General features: G+C 39.7%; 1 protein-coding gene across 2 annotated transcripts in view; it reads right to left on the bottom strand.

Annotated features, from left to right (window-relative positions):
- Positions 1-14986, bottom strand: part of usp24 (ubiquitin specific peptidase 24) — a 180970-nt gene that overhangs the window by 112349 nt on the left and 53635 nt on the right. For both annotated transcript variants that reach the window (XM_048538885.2, XM_048538886.2), the window contains exons 12-16: positions 14075-14178; positions 12102-12209; positions 10284-10379; positions 9998-10159; positions 6677-6784 (exon numbers count right to left, since the gene is read on the bottom strand). In XM_048538885.2, coding sequence (XP_048394842.2) covers positions 6677-6784; positions 9998-10159; positions 10284-10379; positions 12102-12209; positions 14075-14178 — 578 coding nt within the window. The remainder of the gene's footprint in view (positions 1-6676; positions 6785-9997; positions 10160-10283; positions 10380-12101; positions 12210-14074; positions 14179-14986) is intronic.

Genomic DNA, 14986 nt, shown 5'->3' with positions numbered 1-14986 from the left:
CGTAAAGATATCTTTACTTCATTGTCGACTCTAAAACTACAGTGTTTCAAAACGGGCTCACCATAACCCTGTACAATTATCGCAAAACTTCTTTATTTCAAATACCTTTACAATAGACATGTCAGTTTCCTTCTTAATTGCTTGAATTTTCTGAAATGTTAACATATTGCATACCTTGCACAAGCACATTCAAGTCTCTTTGAACAGCACTTAAAAACTTTACACCTTAAAAAGATTAGCTTTCCTATTCTTCAAACCAAAGTGAATAACTTCACAACATTATATCCATCTGCCATGTTGTACCCCACACACAACCTGTCCACATTGACTTGTTCTAATCACATTATGGACTTTTAAGCGTTCTATAACATAACAATGACCACGTTAAAATTAATTATTTGACCATGCAGGACTATGACTTGTCCGGGTAATATAAATCCAGATTTCTTTAACAGCATCCTACAAATTTACCTGATTCAGATTCCAGAGTGTTAAGTTGGCGGTGGCCTAGTGGCATTATCACAAGACTATTAATCCAGGCAATGTTCTGCATAGAAATATAGAAGATAGGAGCAGGAGGTGGCCATTCAGCCCTTCAAGCCTGCTCCACCATTCTTCATGATCATGGCTGCTCATCCAACTCAATAACCTAATCCTGCTTTCTCCCCATAACCTTTGATCCCATTTGCCTCAAGTTCGATATCTAGTCACCTCTTGAATACATTCAATTTTTTGCCATCAATTACTTCCTTTGCTCATGAATTCCACAGGCTGACCACTCTGTGTTAAGAAATGTCTCCTGATCTCCGTCCTGAATCATCTATCCTGAATCCTCATACTGGGAACCCTGGTTCTGAACACACCCACCATTAGGAACATCGTCTCCGCATCTACTCTGTCCAGTCCCGTTAGAACTTTATTAAGTCTCTGTGAGATTCCTCCTCATTCATCTGAACTCTAGCGGAAACAATTCCAAACAAGTCAATCTCTCCTCATGTCAGACCCGCCATCCCCGGTATCAGCCTGGTAAACCTTTGCTGCACTCCCTCGATAGCTAGAGCATCCTTCCTCAGAAAAGGAGACCAAAACTACACACAATATTCTAGGTGTGATCTCACCAAGGCCCTGTATAACTGCAACACATCCAGTTCCTGTACTCAAAACTTCTTGTAATGAAGGCCAATATACCATTTACCTGAGATAGTAGGAGCTGCAGATGCTGGAGAATCTGAGATAACAAGGTGTAGAGCTGGGTGAACACAGCAGGCCAAGCAGCACCAGAGGAGCAGGAAGACTGACGTTTCGGGACTAGACTTTCTGAAGAATGGTCTAGGCATGAAACGTCAGCCTTCTTGGTCCTCTGGTGCTGCTTGGCCTGCTGTGTTCATCCAGCTCTACATCTTGTCATATCACTTACCTTGTCTACCGCCTGCTGCGCCTGCATGCTTACCATTAGCGACTGATGTGCAAGGACACCCAAGTCGCGCTGCACACTCCCCTCTCCCAATTTACAGCCATTCAGGTAGTATTCTGCATTCTTGTTTTTGTTTCTGAAGTGAAGAATCTCACATATATCCAAATTATATTGTATCTGCCATTGATTTGTCCACTCAGCCAACCCGTCGAGATCATGCTGAAGGATCTCTGCATCCTCGTCATAGTTTACCCTCCCACCCAACTTGATATCATATGCAACTTTGATATGTTACATTTTGTTCCGTCATCCAAATCATTAATTTATATTGTGAATAGCTGGGATCCCAGCACCGATCCCTTTGGCACCCCACTATTTACTGCCTGCCAATTTGAAAAGAACAAAGAAAATTACAGTACAGGAACAGAACCTTCGACCCTCCAAGCCTGCACCAACATGCTGCCCATCACAACTAAACTTCCAGGGACCGTATCCCTTTATTCCCATTCTATTCATGTATTTGTCAATTCGCACTTTAAAAATCACTATCATATCTGCTTCTTCTACCTCCCCTGGCAGCGAGTTCCAGGCACCCACCACCCTTTGTGTACAAAACTTGCCTCATACATCACGTTTAAACATTGCCCCTCACACCTTAAACCTATGCACCCCACCACAATCCACACCCCTCCCCCTCACTCCCCCAGTAACTGGCTCTCCCACCCTGGGAAAAAGCTTCTGACTATCCACTCTATCCATGACCCTCATAACCTTGCAGACCCTTGTCAGGTTGCACCTCTGTCATTCCAGTGAGAACAACCCAAGTTTCTCCAACCTCTCCTCTTCGCTAATGCCCTCCATACCAGGCACCATTCTGGTTACTTCTTTCTGCATCCTCTGCAAAGCCACCACATCCTTCTAAGAGTGTGACGACAAGAACTGAACTCGATATCCCAAATGCGGCCTAACTAAGATTGTATAAAGCTGAAACATTATCTGCCAATATTTAAATTCAATGCCCTAGTCGATGAATGCAAAGCATGCCATATGCCTTGTTGATGACCATCTCTACCTGCCTTGCCACTTTCAGTGACCTGTGTACCTGTACACCAGATCCCTCTGCCTAGCTGTACTTCTGCCATTTACTGTATATTTTCCATCTGAATTAGACCTTCCAAAATGCATTATCTCACACTTCGGCATTAAAACTCCATCTGCCATCTCTCTGACCAAGTCACCAAACGATCGATATCTTGCTATAAATGTGCAATTCCACCAACCTCATACTTACTAATCAGACCAGTTACATTTTCCTCCAAATCATTTATATATATTACAAATAGCAAAGGTCCTAACACTGATCCCCGAGGAACACCATTAGACAACATCCCTCCATTCAGAAATGCACCCTTCTATTGCTACCCTCTTCTTCTATGACTGAGCCAGTTTTTTTATCCATCTTGCAAGCTCGCCTCTGACCCCGAGCGATTTTACCTTCTATATCAGCCTCCCATGAGGGACCTTGTCAAAGGTCTCACTGAAGTCCATGTAGACAACGTCCACTGCCCTAATCTTATCGATCATCTTCCTCGAAAAACTCAATCAAGTTAGTGAGACACAACCTTCCCTCCACAAAACCACTTGCTAATATGCCTACTTATTTTTAAGTAGGAGTAAATTCTGTCTCGAAGAATCCTGGATGTGAGTTTGCTCGCTGAGCTGGAAGGTTAGATTTAGACGTTTCGTCATCATTCTAGATAACATCAGTGAGCCTCCAACAAAGCGCTGGTGTTATGTCCCGCTTTCTATTTATCTGTTTAGGTTTCCTTGGGTTGGTGATGTCATTTCCTGTATTGGTGATGTCATTTTCTGTTCTTTTTCTCAGAGGATCGTAGATTGTGTCCAAATCAATGTGTTTGTTGATGGAGTTCCGGTTGGAATGCCATGCTTCTAGGAATTCTCGTGCGTGTCTCTGTTTGGCTTGTCCTAGGATGGATGCGTTGTCCCAATCAAAGTGGTGTCCTTCCTCATCTGTATGTAAGGATACGAGTGATAGTGGGTCATGTCGTTTTGTGGCTAGTTGATGTTCATGTATCCTGGTGGCTAGCTTTCTGCCTGTTTGTCCCAGCTCTTGCAAGGTATTTTGTAGATGATGTTCGTTTTGCTAGTTGTCTGTATAGGGTCTTTTAAGTTCATTAGCTGCTGTTTTAGTGTGTTGATGGGTTTGTGGGCTACCTTGATGCCAAGAGGTCCGAGTAGTCTGGCAGTCATTTCGGAAATGTCTTTGACGTAGGGGAAGAATCCTCTCCAATAATTTCCTTTAAGGACCCATTAATTTGCAGTCTTTGCTTCCTGTCTGTCAACCAGTTTCCTATCTATCTCAATATACTTGCCCCAATCCCGTAAGAGATTAATGTGGAAAATTAAAGCTTATGTGGGACTTTGTCAAACACTTTCTGAAAGTCCAAATATACTACACTGACTGGCTCCCCCTTGTCAACTCTACTAGCTACAGCTTCATAGAATTCCAACAGATTTGTCAAGCATGATTTCCCCTTCATAAATCCATGCTGACTCAGTCTGATCCTACTGTTTTCTAAATTCCCTGCTATAAAATGCTTAACAATGGATTCTGGGGACCTGCATTCAAATCACACCATGGCCGATGTTATTGAATTCAGATTCTACCAATCTAGAATTAAGAATCTAATGATGACCATGAAACCATTTCCGATTGTCAGGAAAAACCCATCTGGTTCACTAATGACCTTTAGGGTAGGAAATCCGCAATCCTTACCTGGTCTGGCCTACACATGACTCCAGACCCACAGCAATCTAGGTGACTCTTAACTGCCCTCTAGGCAATAAACGCTGGTCCAGTTAGCGATACCCACATCCCATAAATAAATAAATATAGGCATGCTTCTATGGTAGATTTAATTTTAATTATTCAATGTCACAAACATTACCAAGAACACACAAAGGGATTCCTGACATGAAAGGCACCAAATAAATCCAAACTGTTCCTTAATTAATTAACCCACAATGGAACTTTGTCAGTACAGGAGACTAAAGAATTTCAGAGAAGTCCTAGATGATTGTATCCAGCCAACAATCACCATGATTTCTGGTACTGGTCAGAAAATAAACTGGTTATTCGCATGTATGAATTAATACCTTTGAGATTCTCTAGTCGTACAAATGTACCATTGGGACATCCTGTGATCAGATCATCACCCAAGATGGCAACTTCGATACATTTTTTTCCCAGGTAAATCTATTATCATCACAAAACCTGCTACAAGAAGCAGGCAAATTTTTTAAAAGATGACTGGAAAAGACAATCCAAGGTGGTACAATCTCATTCAACAAATGATTCTGTATGGCACGTGGACAAGTTCTTACAGCTACACTGCAGAACAATGGGGGTTTGTTGTGAAACAAGGAGCTGTCTATTGTAAATACTAAAATCTATCATCCCGATGTTACACCAACATCAGTGAGAGAATTTCATAAACAGAAGAGATAACTTTTCTCCACGAATTCTTTGCCTATGCTTTATCGATTCAAAGTATCAAGTAAATATCAATAGACTAAAAAAGGGACAAAATTGAGATCAGAGATAATGGGAACTGCAGATGCTGGAGAATCCAAGATAACAAAATGTGAAGCTGGATGAACACAGCAGGCCAAGCAGCATCTCAGGAGCGCAAAACCTGATGTTTAGAGCTGATGGAGGGTCTAGGCCCGAAACGTCAGCTTTTGTGCTCCTGAGATGCTGCTTGGCCTGCTGTGTTCGTCCAGCTTCACACTTTGTTATCTCGGACAAAATTGAGACGTTGGTACAGATTCTTAGGTAAAAGTGTAAATTGGAAGAAAGGGGTATATCCTAATTCTAAATTTTCTAATTCTACCAACCAAGACTCTACACAAGCAGAATGTCTCAATTTACACCACTTAAATATTAACCACTAAATTTGACTATAGTTAAGTTTTGTTCAGTCTTAGGAAACAAGAAGTGATTTGCTGAAATGGGCCAATGCAACAATATGATAACTCCATTGTATACAGTCATGACCAAAATTCTCGACTTCATAATTACCCGATGCAAATTTAAACTACTTGTTTTAAAGACAAGGCAGAATAAAAAAGGTAAACATTACCCGAGAAGCAAGAAAAGAAAACTGCATTTACTACATATCTTCAAATCATTATTCCAATATTTTACGGAGTTCCAAGAAGAACTAATCCACCAGTCTCATCCAATGAAGAATGAAAGGCTAAAATGCTGCAGAAAATAAACTGAGACCAAACATCAAATATGTGGTGCACAGTTCTAGTCTCCTATTTAATAAAGGGCATCCTTGTAATACAAACAGTTCATAGAGGGTTCACTGGGCTGATGCTTGGAATGGGGGTTGTCATCTGATGAGGAAAAGTTGGTCTATGATGTTTAGAAGAATGGGAGGTGATCTCATTGAGCCATAAAAGCTCCTGAGGAAGCTTAACATGGTGGATGTGGAAAAGATTTTTTCCCCTTAACGGGAAAGCCTAGAACTAAAGGAAATGGTTTAAAAATAAGGGGTCTCCCATTCAAGACCAAGATCGGAAAGATTTTCTCTCAGGTGGTTCTTTCTCAAAGAATAGACGAGAAGAGATCATTGACTATATTTTTAAATTAGAAGTAGATAAATTCTTGATTAACAAGAGAATCAAAGATTAATAGAGGTAAGCAGCAAACTGAAGCCTAGCCCACAATCAGATCAGGGCGCATATTTGCGAATGGCAGAGCAGGCTTGAAGGGCCTACTCCTATGTTCATATGTTTACATGCTTACTTCTTAAACACTGAAATTGAGGACTGAAGCTGCCTTCCAACATGCACCCAACTCATGTATGATGCTCTGAAAATCAGAGTGTGAATCAGGTAATTGCAGTTAGAATATAATCATTATCTACAGAACGCAAATGAAAGATCTGAAATCTGGGTATTTCCTAGCATATTTCTTTAAATTGATAAATAAAGATTCTTAAGGAACACGAACAGCTTCAAAATGCTGCAACGCTAAGTGTAGAAGTGGAACTTCACTGCTTCAGCCAACGACAATACTGAGCTGGATGTTAGTGCAACTTAGTTGTTTATGTGCCAAAGTTAATTACCTTTAATATCTTTTCTCTCAGAAATTAATTTCTAGAATTCCTAGGTTTCTCCATCTTACTTACAGACCATTTCAAGATTATGCTAATAGTCCATTCTTTTTACCTTGTCTTGTTTCTGACAGCTTTGTTTAATGAAAGACCTGGTAATCTCATGAAGCTGACGTAAAGCTGGAACCACCCATACCGGATGTTGGTTATTTTGCTGAGAGGACTGAGAAGAAAAGGCAAAATTTAAAACAATATAAAAGCCAAACAGCTTTTACTGTAATTTGAACAATACTAAATATTTAAAACATTTCCAGTGAACTGTTACCAAATGAAATTAGTTATCATCCAGTGATTCCGTCAACATGGAATATGAAGGTTTGACAAACCACGAAGAAGATACCCACTGCAAATCAAATGATCTATTCTACGCACTGAAATAAGTTCTAACATTAAAACAACTTTATACATTTGAATTATAAAATCAAAGGTGAGGATGTGTAAACATCAACACAAGCTTCAAATGGTTACTTCAACCAAGTTTATCTTGCAATTTATGGAAACATTTGAACTCTTAATGGTCCTCCTTGTTCCAAGATGGAAACTTGTCAGATGAAAGTTATTTTTATTTGACTGAGCACTGGTTAAGTATCTTATAATGCTAAAAAGTTGGACATTGCAAAAGTAACAGTTTAACATTAGCAGAGTTAAAATTCAACGATACTGCACGTTTATTAAAGCAGTTGTAATCATCAACTCATTAAGGCTCTTAACTCTTCAAATGCAAAACAAAGACAATGTAACTACGTACAGAAACAAGCCTGGTGATTATTTAACATCTATATAAGCCACACTGATCAATCTTGCTCACTTGCTTATGTACCAAACCCTAAAGTATTTTCTTCATCAAAACTTGGTGGGAGAACTTGTGTTCAGAAAGTTTTGAACGTGGAATATTCTAAGTAATTCAACTCCCAGCCTCATCAAAGCTTATGTATATGGAGAGTCAAAGTCATAATCTTCAAGTGAGGTTGGGTTAGACACTGCAGTAGTTTTATCAAGGATTACTAGCATAATTCCATCATCATTCGAATTCTATGTTTCTTTTCAGGCAAGCTGGAGTCTTTTTCACTTTTAATGCACATTTCCTCAACTCCCTTTGTATCTCATTTGCTCTTCAGCATTTATTGCAACATCGATAAGTATCAGGTTATTTATTTTAGTTAGAGGAATAGAAAGGCAACTTATTATCTAAATGGAGAGAATCTTCACAGTGCTTTGGAGTTGAACCTTTCAGCTGCCCTCGTGCACGAATTGTGGGAAACTAGTATGCAGGTACAGTAGGTAATAAGGAGGCAAATAAAATTTTGGAATTTATTGCTGAAGAATAGAGTATAAAAGTAGGGAAGTGTTGCTGCAATTGTTCAAGGCACCAGTGAGACTGCACCTGAGGTATTGTGCATATCTCTGGTTCCCTGACTTGAGAAGAAATATAATTACAATGGGAGCAATCCAGAGGAAATTGACTAACATTGATTCCAGAGATGAAGGGTTTTCCTTATGAAGGGACATTGAGCAGTTTCGGGCTGTAGCATGGTCCTTATAACAATGAGGAGAGGTATTATTGTAGCATTCAACATGCAAAAGGGGACTGACAAAGTACACATACAGAGAATATTTCTCCATGTGGGGCAACCGTATGAGCAGCCATAGTTTTAGGATCAGAGGTAACAGATGTAAAACAGAGATGAGGAGAAATTATTTCTCTTAAGTCGTGAATCTGTGGAATTCACAACCCCAGACCCCAGGCAGTGGGCTTTGAGTAAATTTAAGGAGAATATACAGATTTCTAATGAGTAATTGGTTATGAAGAAGAGCCAGAGAAGTGGAGTTGAGGCCAAGTTGAGATCAGCCATGCTCATGTCAAATGGTGGAGTAGGCTCAAGGGATGGGCTGAATTGTCCAAACCTTTTTTTTCATAGTTTTTTTTCTTAGAATCTCTACAGTGTGGAAACAGGCCCTTCTACCCAACAAGTCCACACCGACTCTCGGAGCATCCCGCCTAGGCCCATGCCCCCTATAATCCACCAAATCTACACATCTCTCAACAATATGGGCAATTTTCATGGCCCATCCACCTAGCCTGCTCATTTTTGGACTGTGGGAGGAAACCTGAGCACCTGGAGGAGACCCACGCAGACACAGGGAAAATGTGCAAACTCCACATGGACAGTCACCCAAGGGTGAAATCGAACCTGGGTGCCAGGCGCTATGAGGCAACAGTGCTAACCACTGAGACATATGCTGCTTCAAACTCTTTTGATCTTAAGGCTTGTGAAGGAATGCAAACAAGAATTTCTAGAATGGTTTCAGGTATGAATACCTTCAGTTGATTGGATAAATGAGGACTTTGAAGGAGGTGATTGAGAGGAGATTTGGTAGAGGTATTAAGACATATGCAAAATGTGGATAGAGTGAAAAGGAAGAAACTATCCCCATTGGTGGAAAAATCAAGAACCAGTGGCCATAGGTTTAAGATATTTGGAGAACTGAGGCAAACATACTTCAGACAATGACTGGTTAGGATCTGGTATGCACTATCCAAGAGTTTTCTTCTTTGGAGCAGAGGGGAAACCTGGTAGAGACGTACAAGATTCTGAGGGACATGAACAGGATGGACAGAAAACAAATATTCCTCTTAGTCAAACGGGCAAGACCAAGGGAGCACACTTTTAAAGTGAAAAGCAGGAGGTTTAAAGGGGATTTACGCAATTTCTTTCCACCCACAGTGCAGCGGGGGTCTGGAATGTATGGCCTGAGGGGCTAGTTGAAGGAGGGAACCACATAATCTAACCATATAGTACTTGGATGAACACCAACTGTCATATCATTCAAGGCTATAGGCCTAGTGTGGGAAAGTGAAATGGTGTAAATAGTACTGTATTTTTGGTCCAGACTCGATGGGCTGAAAGGCCTCTTCTGCATTGTGTGATTCTATGTTTCTATGAGTGTGCAGACAGGGTCAATTTAAGCTTTCTAAGGGGAACTGAATCAATATCTGAAAGGGTCAAATTTGCAAAACTTCATTTGGTGCTGATCATGCCAAAGACTGAAAAAATATTGATCTGAAATCAGTAGTTAATCCTATCATTTGGACTTGGATTTCTGATTAAGAATTTATAATTATCAAGCAACAACGCTAAAAATGGTCCATTCAAACCATGTAACTCACTATCAAATTAGCGCAAGTGCAGATCACAATGTGGGTATCTCAATGGAATTAAATGATTATACATGTGGAAGTCTGATGGCAACATGGAGTACTATGGTTAACGCGTGTTTAACTTCTATTTCATTCTACTTTCTTTTCCCTGTCCTTTTAAACTGAGGCTTTTAAGAAAATTATCCAACGTATAATTTCTTCCGCAGAGTTACTAACCTTCTTAATATCCTCGATACATTTAATGATATAACTTCGCTTGATTTGCTCCTTTACTGCATAAGCTTCACTAAGTATGGTGAGATGCTCTTCCAGTGCCTGCTGGACTAAGTTTGTGGGTAGTGCTGGTAAATGGGCAAGCTCCCAAAGCACCTCCAGCACCTGTTATTGGGACAGATGGCAAAGGAAGTAGTAAAAACAAAGAAAAAACAAACTTTACCATCAATCTCAAAATCACTCATACTCATTTGTAAAGTCTTGTCAGACCTGACAGAATGGTTCTTACCTTTCCAGTGGTGTTCTCAGAACGTGCTTCTCGGCCAATTTTTCCTATAAGACTGAGGAGTTTTTGTCGGATTCGGTCACTCTCAATCTCCCAACTCTAAACAGGAATGGAGAAAGTTTAATCCATCAAACAGAATTCTACCAAACTATTTCTACACTCTGAGGAATGTTTCATGTTTTATTGGTTAAGTAAAGTGATTAGGCCATCACTTGGTCTGTACCAAACACCTCAGCAATATGCAAAACTGTTTGCTTCTCCTAAATGCATTAGGTGGCCCCAGCAGGTGGAGGTTGGTGATGCAGGGGCCCTGGCTTACCCTGAAACCTTCTTAGCCAGGACTACCGTTGCTATGGTAGTTCAAAGTGTGGTAAACTTTTCACCACACATTACTTATGTACGGGTGTTTTGTGCTTCCATGCACAGAAAACTGCAGTATCTACTCTAGTGGAACTAAATCTGTAACGCAAAGTTGCCTTAACAAAACAGACTTAGAAACAAGGATATGAGAACTGAAATACATTTTGGAGATGAAAAGGTCACTGACCTGAAACACTAACTCTGTTTCTCTTGCTATATATGCTGCCAGACTTGCTGAACATATGCAGCATTCTGTTTGCAATGTCATTCCACTTGGCCTTCATTACATAGCTTTAGTAAGAGTGAAGGCCATCTCCAGATACTTCCTTATATTATTATTAATAATAATTACAAGGCTCTTTATAATCTACCTTTTCGACCATGGTTTTGGCCATCTGACCAAGCCTCATACTTTGTTAATCATGCTCTTGTGAGGTGTCTTATGACATTTTATTACACAAAAGGTATATAATAAATACAAGCTGTTGGCGTAATGGGGCATTAAAAAGAAACTCTATCATTTATTTCACCACAATGTCAAGACAATTTTACCCTCAGTCATGTCATGCAGAAAGCTACCACTGGATACAACATTCATTCTTTAACAGAAGTCTTCACATTTTGCTCAAAATCTAACAGTCAGCTAAATAGAATTAAAAGAGAGAACAAAGGTAAAATGGAATATTATAGTAAAATTTTAAAACATTAAACCAATGAAGTCTATTTTACGTTTTCTTTCTGAAGGCACTGTTATGCCACACAAACTAATACTTTTTTTTTGGTTGGAGGGTGACCATGGTGCATTATAGCATTAAAGAAATAGATGGTTACATCCAATTTTTGTGCAAAACTTTATCAATGTGAAGTCAGTTTGGGGGTCGGGACGGTGGGTAACAACAATTTAGACACACATCTCCTTATGTTACTCAGTGCTTAGTACCTTACCAGGAGCACAAGATTGTTTTATTGCAATCTTCATTTTGGGGGAAGTAAAAACAAGGGCTCTAACTGTAAATTATTGCAATTTCTGAAAATCTCTTGCCTCAACATCTTAAGTCTCTTGGTTCCAAGGATAACAGTTCTAGCTATCTTAAACTCCATTTACAGGTGGAGTCCCTTATTCTTTGCAAGACATGAGTAAAGGCTTTAGGGAACAGAAATTTAGAGATTGACAACTATCCTCAAATGTGGTATCCAGTGTTGTATCTAGTAATTTAAATTCTGCAGGATTTATTTAGTATTTGTTACTTTCAACTAAAGCAGAAGTAACCAAATCATGTTTTAACTACCTTACCAACTTGCCATACCACCTCTTTTTTATTCCTCTACATTTCATACCATCATACGATTTATATTGGTCCTTCTGACTGATGTGCCTTAACTCATACCCTTAGACACTGATCTCTATCTGCCATCTTCTGTCTGTTTAAAATAAAATCATAGAAGAAGTTGCTCGCTCACCTTCTGTATCAGGATGAAGAGATGGTTCAGTTGATCATAGTTGAACTTGGCAGCAGCAGCAGCAATAATAGTGTGAATATTTTCAATGACGGTTGAGGATTGCCCTGACTTAATAGATAACAATGTTAATAGAGATAACAAGGTATGGAGCTGGATGAAAACAGCAGGCCAAGCAGCATCTTAAAGAGCAGGAAAGTTGACATTTCAGGCCTAGACCCTTCATCAGCTTTAGATTACATGGTCTGAAAGTTATATTACACCTGTCCTTCATTACAATATATTCAACATCATCCCCAATCTTCACCTGCTTCATTAACAACTTTCGCTCAATTCCAAAGGTCAAAGTGCGATATTTAATGTTGATTTCACAAAGTTCATCAGCATTTGCTACTCCTCAGATACTGAAGGAGTCCATGTACACATGCAGCAAGATCCTGATATTATGCAGGCTTGGGCTACTAAATGGCAAGTAACATTTCATGTCATACAAGCGTCTGGTAATGATCATCACTAACAAGAGAGAAACTAACCATTACCTCTCGATGATTAGTCAGCTACATTGCTGGACCCCCAAAACCAAGAATCTGGGGTTTACCAGTGACCAGAAACTGAACTCGACTAGTCATAAGTAATATGGCTACAAGAGCAGGTCACCGACTAGGATTTCAGCTGTGAGAAACTCACCCTCAAAGCCTGCCCATCAGCTACAAGGCACAAGGGAGAATTGTGATGGAATACTCTTCATTTATCTGGATGAATACAATTCGACAATATTCAAGAACCTGAGCATGAAGACAAAACAACTCATTTGACTGGCACCTCACCTAATTCATCAGTCACTCCCTCCACTACCTATGCACAGAGGCAGGTTGCACCCAAGCAACAATTGATTAAGATTTCTTACAAGCATCTTGCAAGCCCACACCCATAAGAAACAGGAACAGAAGTAGGCCCTTTGGCCATTCAAGCCTGTTTGCCATTCATAAAGATTACGGCTGATTAGACATTCCTCACATTCACTTTCCTGCCCTTTCCCCGTGACTGTTGATACCCCGACTGATCAAGAATCTATCTCACCCTTAAAAATATACAAGGATTCCTCCTCACAGAAGCCGTGAGGGCAAAGTTCCAAAGGCACTCAAACCTCAGAGAGAATAAATTCCTCTTCATCTCAGTTTTAAATTAGCACCTCCCTTTATTGTGCTACCATGCTCTCTAATTCTAAATCCTCTCAGGATATACCCTGATAAGTCACTTAAGAATCTTATATACATCAATGAGATCACCTCTCATTCTTCTAGACTTCAGTGAGTAGAGTCCCAAACTGTTTAACCATTGCTCAAAAGACAAAATGGCAAAAACAAAGATAACCACTACCACTGAGAAGGTCAACAGCAGCAGATGCAAGAATACCTACATTTGCAAGTTCCCCTCCAAGCCACAAACCATCACAACTTAGAACTACGTTGCTGTTCCTGGGTCAAAACTATGGAACTCCTTCCTTAACAGCATATTTTGGGCATCCCTACACCACACGGACTACAGTGGTTCAAGGTGGCAGCTCACCATCTCCTTCCAGAAAGCAATGACCATGGACAATAAATGCTGACCTAACCAACAGCGTCCTCATCCTGTGATTAAAGTGACTGAATAAAAGCATAAATTGTTCCTATCTTTCCAATCAAAATACAAACTTACTATCGGAATGCAAAGGAAAGTCTTGGAATTTACTAAACATAAAAATTGCAGTTACTAAATCGTTTCTTCAAACAACTTTTATTAATATCCAATAAATAAATACATTTGATCCTTTTCAGTCACATCAACAAGTTCAAAGCAGCCTTACTGGATTTAACTCAAAGAAGAAGTGTGACAATTACTATACAATGCTCACATGTGATCCACCAAAATAAAAATTCCTCTCAGTTAAAACCAGTTGCAATATGTAAACCACTGGTAGAATTATTTAGTACCTGAATGCGCCAAATCTTGGTAAGTTCATCCATGGAGAGTTTACTGCCCAGCAGCTCAATAATTCCCTTTATTCTATCACAATACTGTGCCTGATCAATGTTCCCTGTTGAAGTTGAATAAAAATAAGACGTTTTCTCAATGTGATGGAGGAACCAAACTATCTAAATGCTATCATGAATTAGACTGAAGTATAAGGCAGATTGAATTCTGTTGGGTCCCTCCATTTGTGATGGAGTTGGGTGAGGGTTGAAAGACACATCTCTCAGACTGGGCCAACAAGAAATGTTGATAGAGCAAATGCATAGAAAGAAACTTTTGGTTTCGTCTACACCAATATAACGGCCACAGACATATATTGGTCCATGACACAGTGACGTGAGTAACTATCACAGTTCATCTGGAGATAAAATCTTGCCTTTAAACACAGGACAGCCTCACAGTGATGTGTAGCACCATCTCCTGACTCATGCAGATAGATTTGGAACAAATCAAAACAGGGCACCAATAAGGACACTGTGGGCCATCAGTACCACAATTATATTCAACTATAATCTGCAACCATGTGGGCCAACACATCCAATAAATGCTGAAACGAACTCTCTCAATAACAAATATCATTGGAACATGTTCTGAAAAATAAAACATGCATTTTAATTACCTAACAATACTCCCATAATGGCACTGATAAATGTACAATCCCTCTGCTCACTCTTATTATATAGTATATTGTACACTATTCTCAACCAAGAGGTGCAAATGTAGTTACAGAATGCATTTCAAAACTTTACTGGGTGTAATATTACATAATAATAATAATAGAGATGCAAATTTCATGGAACCAACTGATCAGCAGTACACCTCCACACCAGTATCAGTGGTAAATATTGTTGTGGATGAGCCCTTATAAGGAA

The sequence above is a fragment of the Stegostoma tigrinum genome, chromosome 8 (genome assembly GCF_030684315.1).
Source record: "Stegostoma tigrinum isolate sSteTig4 chromosome 8, sSteTig4.hap1, whole genome shotgun sequence".
Classification (NCBI taxonomy): domain Eukaryota; kingdom Metazoa; phylum Chordata; class Chondrichthyes; order Orectolobiformes; family Stegostomatidae; genus Stegostoma; species Stegostoma tigrinum.
This window is presented reverse-complemented; position numbering and strand designations above follow the sequence as displayed.